We start from the raw sequence: 15,488 nt of genomic DNA on the forward strand, positions 1-15,488 counted from the left end.
GATGCTGGTTTCTGTCCTGGGATGCAGGTTCCCGTACTGGGATGCAGGTTCCCGTACTGGGATGCAGGTTCCCATACCGGGATGCAGGTTCCCGTACTGGGATGCAGGTTCCCGTACTGGGATGCAGGTTCCCATACCGGGATGCAGGTTCCCATACTGGGATGCAGGTTCCCATATCGGGATGCAGGTTCCCGTCCTGGGATGCAGGTTCCCATACTGGGATGCAGGTTCCCATACTGGGATGCAGGTACCCGTCCTGGGATGCAGGTACCCGTCCTGGGATGCAGGTTCCCATACTGGGATGCAGGTTCCCGTACTGGGATGCAGGTTCCCATACCGGGATGCAGGTTCCCATACTGGGATGCAGGTACCCGTCCTGGGATGCAGGTTCCCGTCCTGGGATGCAGGTTCCCATACTGGGATGCAGGTTCCCGTCCTGGGATGCAGGTTCCCGTACTGGGATGCAGGTTCCCATACGGAATGCAGGTACCTGTACTGGGATGCAGGTTCCCATACTGGGATGCAGGTACCTGTACGGCGATGCCCGCAGCCGTAGCGGGGTGCCGGCACCATCCCGTGCTGCGAGCGGCGGGTGCCGGTCCCGGCCGTGCCCTGGGCCGTGTCCCGGCGCTGCCGGCGGGGCGGGGCGGGGCGGGTCCCGGTTCCCCGCGCGGCGGCGGCGGCGGGGGGTGCGGGGCGGGGGGGGCGCTGCGCCGCGCGCTGCGGCGGGGGCGGCTCCGCTCGGCTCCGCTCCCGCCCCCGCCGCCGCCGTCGCCCCGCTGCCATCGGCGGCTCCCGGCGCCGCCGCTCGCCGCTCGCTCCCGGGCCCGCCGCAACGCGGGGCTGGCGGGGAGAGCCGCCCCCGCCGCCGCCCCCGCCGCCCGCGCCGCTCCCCTGCCCGGCTCGCCGGCCCCGGGCGCGGGGGAGCGGCGGAGCCCTCCGCCCGCCGGGTGCATGGACAGGAGCTCCCTGCTGCAGCTCATCCAGGAGCAGGTGAGGCCGCCCGGGGGGCACCGGGCACGGGGCTGCGCTCGGGGGGGCCGCCGGACACCGGGCATCGCTACCGGGGGCGGGGATGCTCGCACGCACCGGGCACGGCGGGCGCGCAGCGGGCAGCGCTGCCCACCCAGGGCGGCCCCGGCAGCCGTGCCACCCCCCGGCAGCCTCCCTCGGTGCCCCCCATCGCCGCCCTGCGGGACCGACCCCCCCCTTGTGCCGCTGAGAACGCGCCACTCATCTCACTTGTGGCCTCTCCCTCCGCCAGCGCCGGGTCGGATCCTGCCCGGTGCTGCCTCAAGGACGAGGGGTGCTGGGCACGGAGCCCCAGCGCGGCCGGCGGGCTCTGGGGGCGGGATGGAGCCCCGGGGGTGCCGTGGGCTCGGTCCCGCCGGCGAGGCGGGGGTCTGCACCCACCCCCGTGACCTGATTGCGGGATGAGGCCGTGGAGCATCAGCGCTGCGTGGCGTGGGGCTCTGCTCGCGGCGCGACGGGGACTCGAGAGGTTCCCACCCGCTGCCCCCGGGCCCCCACCAGCCCCCCTTGAGCTCCATCGCCTCGTCCCTCCATCCCCAGCCAGCCCTGGCCCAGCTGGCGGCTCTCCCCCGGCCTCGGGGAAGGAATTTCTTGGGATTCAGGAAAATTATCTGTTCCCCCACTCGCCCCCCGCTGTTTCCATGACCTTGGCTGAGTCCCCCAGCCCGGGAGCTGCGCTGCTGTCCCCCGTGTCACCCCACCCTCGGGCACAGGGACTCCATGTGAACCCGAGCTCTTCGGGAATGAGCAGCAGCTTTCCCGGGAATGAGAAGTGCTGCGAGGGCTGGGCTGGGGATTGGGCCCTTCCCGGGGGTCCTGCGGTTCCAGTGAGTTTGGGGTGGAGGGAGATGCACCCCAAAAGCAGAGAGGGGCTCCCTGGCTGCTGACAGCGCTCTTGGGGCCGGTGGCTCAGCATGGGGACAGCGTGTGCCGGGTCCCGGCGTGACCACACACACGTGGAGCCTGTGGGGTGACGGGTGTGGGGCAGGGACACGGGTGACACCGGCTGGGGCTGCTCCCATGGGCTGGCGGCTGCTGAGAGGTTGCAAGTGCTGCCTGAACCCCTCATCCCACCCTGCACCCGCCCCGGGCAGGCAAACCCCGCGGGAAAGAGGCTGTGGCTGTTTCCTGGGAACAGGGACAGGGTGCCCACCGGGTGGGGACACGATCCCATGTCCCAACACTCCCTTCCCTGCCCATCCCACGAGGATGAGGCTCCTCTCCCTGCAGAAGCAAGGAGCAAACCCCACACTACTTCGGGGTGATTCAGAGGCTGCGCTCTGGCCGCGGGTGCCCTCTCCCCATCTCCGCCCTCCTGTGCCATCCTGGGCTCCCTGTCTCCATCAGCAGTCCCACTTCGGGTACCCCGTGGTGCTGGGTGCCCGTGCTGCGCTGTCCCTGGAGGGCTCAGGATGCCCGGCCCGCTCTGGGAGCCCCGGGGATGGCACAGGGTGCCCCGGTGGATCCCAGCGGCCGGCGGCAAGGGCGGCGGGAGGAGCGGGAGGAGGAGGAGGAGGAGAAGAGGAGGAGGAGGAGGAGGAGGCTGGTGCCAGGGCTGCGCGTGTGTTTAGCTTGGTGGCTTCCTGGCTGGCAGGCTGCTGGCGGCGAGAAATAACTGAGTGGGAGAGTGTTGGCTGAGCGGCGGGGAGACGGGGACAGCGGCACGGCACGGGGCACCGGCGTGGCACAGGGGCACGATCCGGGGGGCTGCAGGCTGCGGTGCCCCTCGCAGGGGCAGGGACAGGTGTCGCGGAGCCAGCCGTGAGGCACAGGGACACCAGGGACACAGCCCCGGCATGCCGGTGATGCTCCGTGCCGTGCCCCGCAGCTCGACCCCGAAAACACCGGCTTCATCGGGGTGGAGACGTTCGCCAGCCTGGTGCACAGCCATGAGCTGCCCCTGGACCCCGCCAAGCTCGACATGCTGGTGGCCCTGGCACAGGGCAACGACGAGGGGCAGGTCTGCTATCAGGAGCTGGTAGACCTGGTCAGTGCCGGGCGGCCGCAGGGACGGGGTGGGCACCGGGCACCTCCCTGTGCCCCTGGGGAGGGGGGCAGACACCGGCGGTCCGCAGGGACCGCCCTGGAGTGGGATGGCGGCGTGGCCTCGGGTGGCTCGTAGTGGCCCGGGGGGTGGCCGGGCAGGGGGTGTCCGGGCAGGGGGTGGCCCCAGGCCGTGCGTCCCGAGCCGCCCCCGCGGGCGCGGCCTCTCTCCGCAGATCAGCAGCAAGCGCTCCAGCAGCTTCAAGCGCGCCATCGCCAACGGGCAGCGGGCGCTGCCCCGCGACGTCCTGCTGGACGAGACCGGCCTCGGCATCTACAAACGCTTCGTCCGCTACGTGGCCTACGAGATCCTGCCCTGCGAGATGGACCGGCGCTGGTATTTCTACCAGCACCGCACCTGCCCGCCCCCCGTCTTCATGGCAGCCGTCACTCTCACCCAGGTACGGGGCGTGGTCCTGGCTGGAGGGCCCTGGAGAGCTCGGCAGGGATCAGACAGGATGGGTGAGCCTGGTTCTGAGCTCCTGGTGCACACAGCGGGGCTCAGAGCTGACACGAGGGGGTGTGTGACCCCGGATGTGACATCTTTGTGCCCACGTGGGTGACTCACACCTGGGGCAATGGGGCTGGGTGACCCCCGTTGTGATGTTCTGGTGGCACAGAGGGGCTCAGATATGGGGTGAAGGGTTGGGTGCCCCCCGTTGTGATGTTTTGGTGTCCATGGTGGGGCTAAGACCCGGGACAGAGGAGATGATTGACCCCAGTTGTGACGTCCTGGTGCCCTTGAGGGGCTCACATCTGGGGTGGAGGGATGGAGGACCCCGTTAGTGATATCCTTGTGCCCATATGTGGGACTCAGACCCAGGGCAGTGGGGATGGGTGGCCCCAAGCTGTGACATCCTGGTGCCCCTGTGGGGCTCGGATGTGGGGTGAAGGGGGTGACAGCCACGGGGTTTGTCACAGATCATCGTGTTCCTGTGCTACGGGGCCCGGCTGAACAAGTGGGTGCTGCAGACCTACCACCCCGAGTACATGAAGAGCCCCCTGGTCTATCACCCCGGGCACCGGGCGCGCGCCTGGCGCTTCCTCACCTACATGTTCATGCACGTGGGGTAGGTGCTGCCGGGGGGGACAGCGGGGACACCCCGGGGCTGTGCAGGCTGAGCCTGTCCCCTCCTGTGCCCGGGCAGGCTGGAGCAGCTGGGGTTCAACGCCCTCCTGCAGCTGATGATCGGGGTGCCCCTGGAGATGGTGCACGGCATCCTGCGCATCAGCTTCCTCTACCTGGCCGGGGTCCTGGCAGGTGGGTGCTCCCCGGGGGGCGGGGTCCTGGCAGGTGGGTGCTCCCTGGGGGACTGTCCCCATTCCCCACGGGTCCCTGTCACCAGCCCAAGGCGGCACGGGGAGGTGCATGCCGGGTTTGGTAGGGGTGCTGCCACCTGCAGTGCCAGCATCACTTGGCTGCGGGCTGGGGGGCAATGCAGGCCGTAATTAATTAATGTAGACAATAATTAAGCCCCCATGCTGAGCTCTGTCTGTGTCCCCAGGCTCCCTCACCGTCTCCATCACGGACATGAGAGCCCCCCTGGTCGGGGGCTCGGGGGGGGTCTACGCCCTCTGCTCTGCTCACCTCGCCAACGTGGTCATGGTCAGCCAGGGGACGAGGGGACACAGAGGGGGGACAGGGGGTGGGTGGCTCTGTAGGGTGGACAGCACGGTGGGGAATGCCATGGGGTGACGATGGGGTGGGAGCTATCTGCAGGCTGGGCAAGGTGGTGGGACATGAGCAAGGGATGCCATGGGGTGGCTGGCACTGTGGGGTGGGCAGCCATGTGTGACACTGGGGGGGAGCTGTGGCACTGTGGGGTGCTTGGCACTGTGGTGTGGGCAGCACTGTGGGGGATGCTGTGGGGTGGCATTAGGAGCGGCACTGTCACAGGGGAACCACCTTGGGTGGCACCATGGGGAGGAGCAGGGACCTGAGGGGGCTGCGTGGGGCACTCCAGCGGCTCTGGCAGCAGCCCCTCCTCGGTGCTGGAGCATCGCTGGTGCCAGCCCATCATCTCTCCTTCCATCCATCCATCCATCCATCCATCCATCCATCCATCCATCCATCCATCCATCCATCCATCCACCCATCCCTCCGCCCTCCCCGCAGAACTGGGCCGGGATGCGCTGTCCCTACAAGCTGCTGCGGATGGTGCTGGCGCTGGTGTGCAGTGAGTAGCCGTCCCCCGCTCCCCCGGCCGTGCTGGCCCCGGGCGGGCTCAGCAGCTGCCGCCTGTCCCGCAGTGAGCTCCGAGGTTGGTCGCGCCGTGTGGCTCCGCTTCTCGCCGCCGCTGCCGGCCTCGGGCCCCCAGCCCAGCTTCATGGCGCACCTGGCGGGGGCCATCGTGGGCATCAGCATGGGGCTGACCATCCTGCGCAGCTACGAGGAGAGCCTGCAGGACCAGTGCGGCTGGTGGGTGCTGCTGCTGTCCTACGGCACCTTCCTGCTCTTCGCCGTCTTCTGGAACATCTTCGCCTACGACCTGCTGGGGGCACAGATCCCCCCGCCGCCGTAGCCCCCCCGCCCCGCCCCTGCGGGTGGGTTGTTTTCCAGGCCCGGTGGAGGGGCTGGGGGGGTCCCCGCGCGTGACATGGGGACAGGCCACCCCCCGCCCGCCTGCCCCCTCGGTGCTAAGCGAACGCGCCGCCCCCCGCCCCCCCGAACGTCCCCCGCCGCCCCCCGCTGCAGCCCCGTCCCCAAAGGATGCTTCAGCCCTGCCCCGGCACCGCCAACCCCCCCGGGGTGCCGCAGGGCTCGGAACGCGCCCCTCGGGAAGGAGCCCAATGAGGGGGACCCCCCGCTGGCTCCTGTACCCCCTTTCCAGGGTGGGGGCCGCTTCCTTGCCCCCCAGGACCTGCACTTTCACACGAAGGACTGGTGCCAAAAGAGGAGCGATTTATTTTTCTACGCCAAAATAAATATAAATAAAAGAAAGAGGAATAAAAAAAGAGAAGGCTATGGGGAGAGCCCGGCAGGAATCAGCTGAGACCGGCACAACTCATTTTGGCGGTGCCCTCGGCGGCACAGCCCCCCCTCCCCGCGCCCCGGCCCCCCCGCTTTGCTGCCAGCCGCCCTCCCGGGACAGCGGCTGGCCTCGGGATGGGGGCGCGGGGGGATCCCCGCTCTGACCCCCCCCCGGACCTTTTTGGAGTATAAATAAATATTTTGCACACTGCTGGGGCTCGTGTCTCTGTCGCGGGAGGGGGTTCTGGGGTGCCCCCCATCCCTGCTGGGAGGCAGTGCGGGTGCCGGGGCTGGCTGGCCCGGGGGGGCACAGCCGGCGTCGGGACTTACTGGAGCAGAAAACTCCGGGATAAGTGAAGCGGCACCCGGCTGAGCCCCGCGGGGCTGGCAGCGCGGGGGGCACATGTGTGCGGGGGGGTTCGGCTGAACCCGCATCCAGCCCCGCCCGCCGCAGCGCACCCAGCAGCCGAGCCCCCCCGCTCACACCCCCTGCACCCCCAGCCCCACCAGCTCCGTGTCCTCCCCTCCCCGCACCCCCAACACCCCTCCTGCACCTTTCTGTACGCACAGCTCCCAGCAAACCCCACCTCAATCCATCCATCCATCCATCCATCCATCCATCCATCCATCCATCCATCCATCCATCCATCCATCCATCCATCCATCCATCCATCCATCCATCCATCCATCCCCCATTCAATCCCACAAACACACCCAGACCACGCCCACTCAACAGACCACGCCCACACATCTCTGACCACGCCCCAATGCCCTCCTCTCCTTGGCCCCGCCCCTTCTGGGCTCGCCACCCCCACCCCCACAGACCCCGCCCCTCTTTAGCCCCGCCCCTCACAGCCCCCGCCCCATTGGCTGCCCGCCCCGCGCGGCCCCGCCCCGGAAGCGGCGCTGTCGCAGTGCGCGGCCGGAGCGGCGCAGCCGGAGCCGCCGGGGCCGCCCGAGCCAGCGGAGCCGCGGCCCCAGCGCCGGCCCGGGCCGCGCCATGAAGGGCAAGGAGGAGCGCGAGGGCGGCGCGGCGGGACCCGGCGCGGCCGGGCCGGGCGCGGGGGGCGCGGGCGGCGGCAGCCCCGAGAAGAGCCACAGCGCGCAGGAGCACAAGGAGCAGGGGAACCGGCTCTTCGGCGGCCGCAAGTACCCCGAGGCCGCCGCCTGCTACGGCCGCGCCATCGTGAGTCCCGGCGGCGGCCCCGGACGGGAGCACCGGGGAGGGAACACCGCACCGACGTCCCCAAGGGCCTGGCCCGGGTACCCTCGGGACGGGATCCCCGGGGACGGGACACACCAGCCTCCCTGCTGGCCGCGATGAGCCCAGGCTGGAACCTGCCCCTTGGCCTGGACACCCTGCCGGACCTGGCCTGGCCAGCCCTGGGATGGGATCCCCGGGGATGGGATGGGACGGGACACCGCCTCCACGCACCTGGCCTTGACTCCCGCGAGATGGGCCTGCCCCCAGCCTGGACATCTCCCGAGCCCCGCCTGGATATCACCGGGGTGGAACTTGCTTGGGCTGGGCTCTTATTCCTCCGGGCCTGGCCAAGATACCCCCGAGTTAATCAGGACACTGTTCCCTCACTGGGCCTGGCACCTCCTGGGGTGGGCTGGACACAGCTCTGGGCCTCCTGGGCCTGGGCCTAGGCAACTCCCTGGCCCCCCCTCTGGACTTGGACACCCCCAGCCCATCCTCTCCCCTACCCAGCTCCAAGCTAGACTGCTCTACACCCCAGCCCGAGCCTGTTTCCCCTAAACCCTGCTCTGTCCCTAGGCTGTCCTGGGTAGGGCAGACCCACCCTGGCAGAGTCAAGGTGCCAGGGGTGCCAGTCCCCTCTGGGGGCAGGGACATCGGCTGCCCTATGGGGACCAGCCCCAGCCTGTCCCCAATCCATCCCAGCACCTCCCCACGGGGTGCACGCCCCGCTGGCACTGCTGGCCCTCCCTGCCCAGGGTGACAGCGCTGCGCTGGCTCACCGAGTCACCCGGCTGTCACCCGGCTGTCACCCGGCTGTCACCGGCACGTCCTGGCCCTGCCGCCACCAACATGGGCCTGTCCCCGCAGAACCGGAACCCCTTGGTGGCCGTGTACTACACCAACCGGGCCCTGTGCTACCTGAAGATGCAGCAGCACGACAAGGCGCTGGCCGACTGCAAGCGGGCGCTGGAGCTGGACGGGCAGTCTGTCAAGGCTCACTTCTTCCTGGGCCAGTGCCAGATGGAGATGGAAAACTACGACGAGGCCATCGCCAACCTGCAGAGAGGTGAGCGGGCACGCTGCCGCTGCCCCCTGCTCCTGTCTGCTGGGAAAGGGCCAGGATGGCGACGGGGACGCTGCCACTGCCTCTGAGGTGCCCCTTCTCTCCTCAGCCTACAACCTGGCCAAGGAACAGCGGCTGAATTTCGGGGACGACATCCCCAGCGCGCTGCGCATCGCCAAGAAGAAGCGCTGGAACAGCATCGAGGAGAAGAGGATCAACCAGGAGAACGAGCTGCACTCCCACCTGACCAAGCTGATCGTGGCCGAGAAGGAGAGGTAACAGGGCACCTGGAAGGCTGTTTTAGTGCCACCAGGCTGTCACAGCTCTGTGAGGTGCCTCTGCAGAGCCCTGCAGCAGGGAATGCTGCGACAATGTCCCCCCATCCTCCTGATCTCCCACTCTGTCCTAGGGAGCTGGCAGAGTGCCGAAAGACTCAGCAGGAGGAGAACACGGACGAGAGCCGGGGCCGTGTGCAGCTGGCCAGCATCGAGGCCAAACACGTGAGTGGGAGCTGGGGACTTCCTCATCCCATCCTCATCCCCATCCTCATGCTCTGCTGCAGCCAGGAAAGCTGCAGAGCTGCAGCTGTGCAGTTGAAAGCTAGGAGGCCTAGGGACACAGCACAGTAGCCTTAATTCTATAGCTCAAGCTATCACTGCAGGGCTGCTGTGTCCCTCCATGACTTCTTCCCCTGCTCTGTCACCTCTTGTCCCAGCCTGGCAGTGGTGACGCCTGCTGTGCCTGTTGTTCGCTGAGGAAACACAAGTGGCTCTTGGCCACATGTGGGTCTGTGTGCTGGGGACTAATCCCAGATAAATATAGGCCCTCACAAAGGAAGGTTATTTTTAAGCTGGATCACTCTTGCCAGGTTCAGCCATGAGCTGCATAGGCAGAGGTGCCACTGAGGACCTGGCTTTGTGGCTCTCCCTGGGGACCTGCAGCCCCTGCACACCAGGGCCCTCTTATTCTCAAAGGCTTCTCTTTCAGGACAAATACCTGGCAGACATGGACGAGCTCTTCTCCCAAGTGGATGAGAAGAGGAAGGTGAGTGCAGCCCAGCCTGTGCTCCTGTAAACCTGCTGTGTACCCTGCTCCCCCTCTGAGCCAGCACCACCTCCCAGCCCTCTTTCCTGACCCAGCTGTGCCTCTCTCGAGCCAGAAGCGGGACATCCCTGACTACCTGTGTGGGAAGATCAGTTTTGAGCTGATGAGAGAGCCCTGCATCACGCCCAGCGGGATCACCTACGACAGGAAGGACATTGAGGAGCATCTCCAGGTACTGCCAGGCCAGGGGCAGGGGGCTTTCCCACCATGTTGCCCGGGTGGGAAGGCATCTTTTTGCTTAACTCAGGGCTCTGCAGGCTCCTTGGGTTTGGTCCCAGTTACCTGCCCGGGCAGCTCCCTGTGGAGCAGGTGCTGCCAGGCCCTGCCCAAAGCGGGGGTGGCTCTTGGCAGGGGTCTTGCACCTTGACCTGCCCTCATCCTGTTGGGAGGCACCTGTGAGGGGCTCTCCTGGCTGCTGGGCCAGATGCCACACGGTGCTGGCCTCAGAGCCACCTGCACCTCGGGGCTGAGCCCGGGCACGTGGAGTAACCGGTTCCCCTGCGCCTCCTCCCTGCAGCGCGTGGGTCATTTCGACCCGGTGACGCGGAGTCCCCTGACCCAGGACCAGCTGATCCCCAACCTCGCCATGAAGGAGGTGATAGACGCCTTCATCTCGGAGAACGGCTGGGTGGAGGATTACTGAGGGGCCGGGGGCCTGGCCCTGGCACAGCTGGCTCTCCCTGGGCTGGCACCACGCCTTACTCGCTCTCCGGCTGTTCCCCCTCCGCCCCAGCTGCCCCAGGCCTGGCGCTGGGCGAGGGCACGTCACCATGTCCCTTCCCGAGGAGCTGGGCGGGCACCACGGCTCCCTGGCTCCCCTCTCCGGCTCCAAGAGAGCCTGGGGCTTGGAATGCTGGCTCCTCGGCAGTGGCCTCACCATCATGTCCATCACCCCCTCAGCCAGGGCAGCCACAGTCCCCAAGAGCACGTCCTGCTCCAGGGATTGCCACAGGGAGCTTGCTGGGATGAGCACCCAGAGCCCCGTCCTTCCCTGTGTTTAGAGTTGTTCCTCCTCCTTCCACCTCCTGCCTGGCCAGGGTTGGGTCCTCTTCCCAGTAAACAGCCACTTGCTGGGATGCTGACGCACCCTCTGGCTTTCCCTGGGAAACAACTGCCCCAGGGCTGGAAGGGACTGCTTCCCACCTCCCCTTCCCCACTGGGACTGTGGCTTCCTAAGAACAACCACCTGGGTTAAAGTTCTTGTTCCTTTTAATGAAATCCCTTAAAAACCCCACAAAAGATAACCAACAGATTTGCATTCAACTGAGATTCCAGCGTTTTGGTTGGCCGATGGCCTGCCTGGCTTTTGAGCGCCCTCTGGAAGTTTGCCAATGTCCATTTAAAAAAATATATATAAAAAGAATAAAAAAAATTCAGCAATAAATGTGGAAAAGGATCTGGAGTTGCTCACAGCAGCCATTTCTGGGGATATCCTGGCTTGGGGATTGGTGCCATCCCATGAGGACCAGGTTTGCTCCAGGGATGTGGCAACACAGTGTGCTTCAGTAGAACAACTTTAATCCAAGGGGGAGGATAAAGACCAGTAAAAACCAGAACTTTCTCAGGCAGTTGGTCCCAGTACCAGTTGCCTTTCCCTGAGGGTGGCAGGAGCTGGGGCTCCTGCCCTGGCTGGCATGCTGGTGACGTGTCCTTGTCCCTGCCAGCCCTAGCCCAGGAAGGTGGAGATGAAGACGCTGGTGTCCAGGTTGAGCGTGGCGTGCCACCAGCGGTCAGGGAAGTACAGCACCTGCAGGAGACACCAGTGGGGTCCCAGGGCTGTGGCTGGGAAGCCTGGGGTCCCCTGCAGCCCCTGGACTCACCTCCCCCGGGTGCAGGGTGCACTCCAGCGGGCGCTGGGCCGGTGGCAGGGTGGGATAGGTGTGCTGGAGCCAGGCCAGCGTCGTCTCGTTGGGGTGGAAGTGTGGGGTTTTATCCGGCGGGTACAGAAACCAGCGCTGGAAAACACCGGGGGCACATCCCCTCCCAATTCCCCTCCAGCCCCTCGGGCTCAGCCCCAGGGGGCCTTCCCCAGGGACACCTGTTAGGGGCATGTTTGTCTCTCCCCCCTCCCCAGATCCTTCCCCTAGGGCTAAGTTCTCACCTTCCTGCCGAAAATCACCTCGGAGAAACCAGGGCCGTGCCAGTGGAAGGGAACGCCAGAGCCTGAGCCTGCGGTGGAACCGGGGGTTGGTGCTGGGGAGAGCCCCCAGTCCCGGCCCAGTCCCCACACCCACCTGCGATCCCAAAGCTGTAGGCGGGGCTGGTGCCCGGGATGCGGAAGGGAGGGGGCACGTAGTGCTGGAAGAGGGGGCCCCACTCGGTGAAGTTGTTGTCCCCGAAGAAGTAGAGGGTGTCTGGGGGGACACGGGAGCTGAGCCCGGCGAGGGGACGGGGCTGCGGGGAGGGGACAGCGCTACCCACCGCTGCCCAGCTGGGCCGGGTCCTGCGGCTTCAGCAGGTGCTCCACGTACTCCTGGAACGGCACATCCACTGCGGGAACGGAGGGACGAGGGGTGAGCGGGGAAGCGGCTCCCCCGCGGCCGGGCACGGCCCCGCGCTCACCTTTGCGGTACGAGTAGGTGTTGGCCGTGCTGAGCCGCACCGGGAAGGGCCCGAACGCCGCCAGCAGCTTCTCCCGGGTGCAGAGGGCTCGGAACGCCTGCGGGATGGAGCGCAGGGAGCGGGATGATGCTGCCGCTCCCGGGGCACCGGGAGGTTCCCACCCGGAATCCTCTGTCCCCTCCGGCACTCACCGAATTATCCGTGACCCCACCGAGAATCACTGGCCGGGAGAAGGCGAACCTAGGGGCAGCATCCAGCGGGGTCCCGCGAGGGCGGAGCACGGGGACCGGCACTGACCCATCCCGGGACACCGGAACCAGCACCGACCCATCCCGGGACACCGGGAGCAGCACTGACGCATCCCGGAACACCGGGACCGGCACCGACCCATCCCGGGACACCGGGACCGGCACCGACCCATCCCGGGACACCGGGAGCAGCACCGACACATCCCGGGACACCGGGACCGGCACTGACCCATCCCGGGACACCGGGACCGGCACTGACGCATCCCGGAACACCGGGACTGGCTCCAAACCACCCCTGGGACACCGGGATCGGTCCCGACCACCTTTCCCCAGGTTCTCCCCCGCGACCCCAGGGTCTGTCCCCCGAGTTCCCCCCGCCCCTCCCCGTTAGCCCGGTCCCCCGTACCGCTGCAGGAAAAGAGAGTAGGTGAGGGATGCATCGGCTCTCTCCACGGTGCAGCGTGGTTCCTCCGGCACCGAGCCCGCCAGCCTGCAACGGGAGACTCCGCTCGGCACCGGCAGAAGGAGCGGCACAGGGAGCGGTCCCAGGGCAGCCCCTGCCCTTACCAGCCGCCGTCCGGAAGGTCTGTGCAGGCGCCGGGCCGGACGCAGCCCAGCGGCAGCAGCAGCAGCAGCAGCGGCAGCAGCCGCGCCGCCGCCATCGGGACGGGCGCCGGAGACACCGGGAACTACGATTCCCGGCATGCACCGCACACACGGGGTACACGTAGTCAATGAGGGGGCGCATCGCTACGGATCCTGATAAGGACCACAATTTAAGGGAAATTAAGCGGAAAGTGGGCCCGGCACAATGGGACAACAGAATGGGGACACCGGGGACACCGCAGGGCCTGGATGCACCCAGGCGAAGCAAAGACAGGAGTCATGGCTCGATTCAACTGCTGGTTTGTTTTAATCCAGTAAAAAACGGGCGGGCAGGGGGTGCACCCCCAGCCCTTATTTACACAAATAAATACAGGGAGGGCGTTGCCAGGGGTATCGGGCAGGGCACGCTGCCTGCCCTGCTCACCCCCTGCCCCACCCCGCTGCCAACTCCGCCGCAGGCGCGGGGGTTAGCTGTATTCTCGGGGGGCTCAGGTGCACTCTCGGGGGCTCAGGTGCACTCTCAGGGGCTCAGGTGTACTCGCAGAGGTGGCCACAGCCGGCGGGGCAGTGGGAGCTGGTCTCCAGCCACTTCATGATGTGCTGCAGGTGGCCGCCGTGGCTGCAGCCCTGGCACCAGACGAAGAGCCCCTTCACCACGTGGTGACACACGGCACACATGCTGGCACACTGCCGACACCTGCACGGGGATATTCGGGTGGGCGTGGGCAGGGAGAGCCCTTGGTGGGGCAACAAGAGGGAACAGAAGCACCCACCCCATCTCTCTGTTCCCACAAGCCCCTCTGGGCCCCCTCACCTGTCGCAGATCCAGCCCCTGTTGCTCATGGGCCGCTTGCAGTTGCTGCAGTTGATGTGCAGGGTGGTGGAAGCCTGGTTGAGGCAGTTGATGGCACGGCAGGTGCTCAGCTTGATCACCTCGTTGGAGATGTTCCAGAGCTGGAAGCGCTGCAGCAGGTCGATGTAGGACGTGTACCAGTGCTCCTGGGGACAGCCACAGACAGCTGAGCCTCCACATCCACCCTGAAACCCCTCAGGACCCCAGCCCTGCATCCAAAGGCAAGATTCCCCTGGGGGGCTCAGCCAGGAGAAAAGGAGGTGTGGGGGGGCCTTCTCACTCTACAAATCTGACAGGAGAGTGAAGCCAGCTGGGGGTTGGGTTCTGCTCCCAGGGAACAAGGGACAGGACAAGAGGAAATGGCCTCAAGTTGTGCCAGGGGAGGTTTAGATTGGATATTAAGGAGAATTTCTTCATGGAAAGGGTAGTCAAGCACTGGCACAGGCTGCCCTTTGCAGTGGTGGAGTCACCATCCCTTGGGGGGGATCTAAAAGCTTTGTTGACATGGCACTTGGGGACATGGTGCTGGGGGAATGGTTGAACTCGATCTTAAGAGGGTTTTTCCTGCCTAAAGGATTCTGTGATTTTCTGATCCCTGCAGTGGGAGAACAGCTCTGCAACGCTGGGGAACAGCATCCTTCCCTGTATCAACAGGGCAAGGTCACCTCCCCATCCTGGCCCTGCAGTGCCCACCTCAAGTCCCTGCCAGGACTGGTGGCAGGGTAGATACCTGAACCCTGGAGCTGCTCACACTGGCTTAGAGCTGGCCTGACAGGGGCTGGAGGAGAAGGGAGTGCCCCAATCCCAGCAGGATCCCATCCCACGGGGTCCCAGCAAGGCAGGGTGCTTCCCCCTGGGGCTGTACCTGCGTCTGCTCGTCGATCTCCTTGCGGATGCGCTCCCCCAGCACGATGAGCACGGACACGGCCGTCTGCACGTCGCCCTGCTCGGCGTAGAAGAGCAGCGTGTCCCGCACGATGGGGCTGAAGAAGTCGGAGGGCAGGCGGTTCTCGTAGAGCGAGTGGGAGATGGAGATGAGCGAGAAGGACTCCACGGGCGTCAGCGACACCGTCTCGGCCTCGTTGCCGCTGACGTGGGGCGAGTCGGCCTTGTCCTGCAGGTGGTCCAAGGCTGATGGGTTGTCCACGATCTCGTGGCGCAGGGGGAAGGCTTCCTGGGGAAGGCTGTATTCCTGCTCTTCAGCTGAGAGGAGAAGAGGAGGAGTGAGCAGGAGAAAATCCAGCTGGGAGAGACAACACGTCCCCCCGTGCGCTCACCGTGCGGGTTCTCGTGGTCCATCATGTACAGGTCATCCTCATCTGCCTCCACATCTCCCAGCAGGTAATCTGCAGGGACGTCGCTGCCCTCTGTCTCCTCATTGTCTGCGTGCCCAGGGAAAGAGAAATCAGCTCATCACACCACTGGATCCACCTCCCAGTGTCCTGCCCAGCACACCAGGCTGTGCCTGAGCCACACAGTTCAGTTCCCCACCACTTACTATAGCTCTATTATGTCTAAGTCCTGCCTACCACTGTGGGCCTGGAGCCTCTTGCTGAAGATATCAGGATGTTTCAACCTTCACTAGAACTCACTCTGCTACTCTGGCATTTGAAACCTTTCACTTACTAAAAGCATTAGAACTCACCCTAAAACTTGCTAACTTACTTCTACTTAAACATCTACTTTATGTCTGAGTGGCTTAATATACTCCAATCCATCCAAAGGCTTTAATTCACTCCCTGTACTCTGATTTCTCTCCGAAGAATTCAAAGAGACTCCTGACTCACTGACTCCCAGACCTC

At 65.8% G+C, this 15,488-nt stretch overlaps 4 protein-coding genes across 5 annotated transcripts; 2 read left to right on the forward strand and 2 right to left on the reverse strand.

Moving 5' to 3' along the window:
• Positions 1-801: 801 nt before the first annotated feature.
• Positions 802-6,257, forward strand: RHBDL1 (rhomboid like 1). Of its 2 annotated transcripts, XM_056503091.1 has the most exons (9): positions 802-993; positions 2,861-3,019; positions 3,252-3,476; positions 3,997-4,145; positions 4,224-4,336; positions 4,581-4,681; positions 5,192-5,252; positions 5,326-5,494; positions 5,907-6,245. In XM_056503091.1, exons 1-9 carry the CDS (start codon positions 955-957, stop codon positions 5,998-6,000), a joined length of 1,110 nt encoding a protein of 369 aa, XP_056359066.1. In that variant the 5' UTR covers positions 802-954; the 3' UTR covers positions 6,001-6,245. The 2 variants fall into 2 exon arrangements, with proteins under 2 accessions (XP_056359066.1, XP_056359065.1); XM_056503090.1 differs by having other exon boundaries at positions 5,326-6,257.
• A 682-nt stretch (positions 6,258-6,939) lies between these two features.
• Positions 6,940-10,813, forward strand: STUB1 (STIP1 homology and U-box containing protein 1). The gene is made up of 7 exons (XM_056503101.1): positions 6,940-7,232; positions 8,118-8,316; positions 8,423-8,588; positions 8,723-8,813; positions 9,301-9,357; positions 9,473-9,589; positions 9,935-10,813. The coding sequence occupies exons 1-7, from the start codon at positions 7,047-7,049 to the stop codon at positions 10,058-10,060; spliced, it is 942 nt and encodes a 313-aa protein (XP_056359076.1). The 5' UTR covers positions 6,940-7,046; the 3' UTR covers positions 10,061-10,813.
• On the reverse strand, positions 10,609-12,954 carry JMJD8 (jumonji domain containing 8). The gene is made up of 9 exons (XM_056503097.1): positions 12,795-12,954; positions 12,634-12,717; positions 12,171-12,219; positions 11,980-12,076; positions 11,839-11,907; positions 11,652-11,771; positions 11,519-11,586; positions 11,238-11,372; positions 10,609-11,164 (listed from the first exon to the last, which is right to left on the reverse strand). Exons 1-9 carry the CDS (start codon positions 12,887-12,889, stop codon positions 11,084-11,086), a joined length of 798 nt encoding a protein of 265 aa, XP_056359072.1. The 5' UTR covers positions 12,890-12,954; the 3' UTR covers positions 10,609-11,083.
• Positions 12,955-13,117: 163 nt separating this feature from the next.
• WDR24 (WD repeat domain 24) lies at positions 13,118-15,424 on the reverse strand. The gene is made up of 4 exons (XM_056503098.1): positions 14,964-15,424; positions 14,552-14,889; positions 13,648-13,832; positions 13,118-13,530 (listed from the first exon to the last, which is right to left on the reverse strand). Exons 1-4 carry the CDS (start codon positions 14,986-14,988, stop codon positions 13,362-13,364), a joined length of 717 nt encoding a protein of 238 aa, XP_056359073.1. The 5' UTR covers positions 14,989-15,424; the 3' UTR covers positions 13,118-13,361.
• Between the last annotated feature and the right edge of the window lie 64 nt (positions 15,425-15,488).

This window comes from Oenanthe melanoleuca, chromosome 14 (genome assembly GCF_029582105.1).
Source record: "Oenanthe melanoleuca isolate GR-GAL-2019-014 chromosome 14, OMel1.0, whole genome shotgun sequence".
NCBI lineage: Eukaryota > Metazoa > Chordata > Aves > Passeriformes > Muscicapidae > Oenanthe > Oenanthe melanoleuca.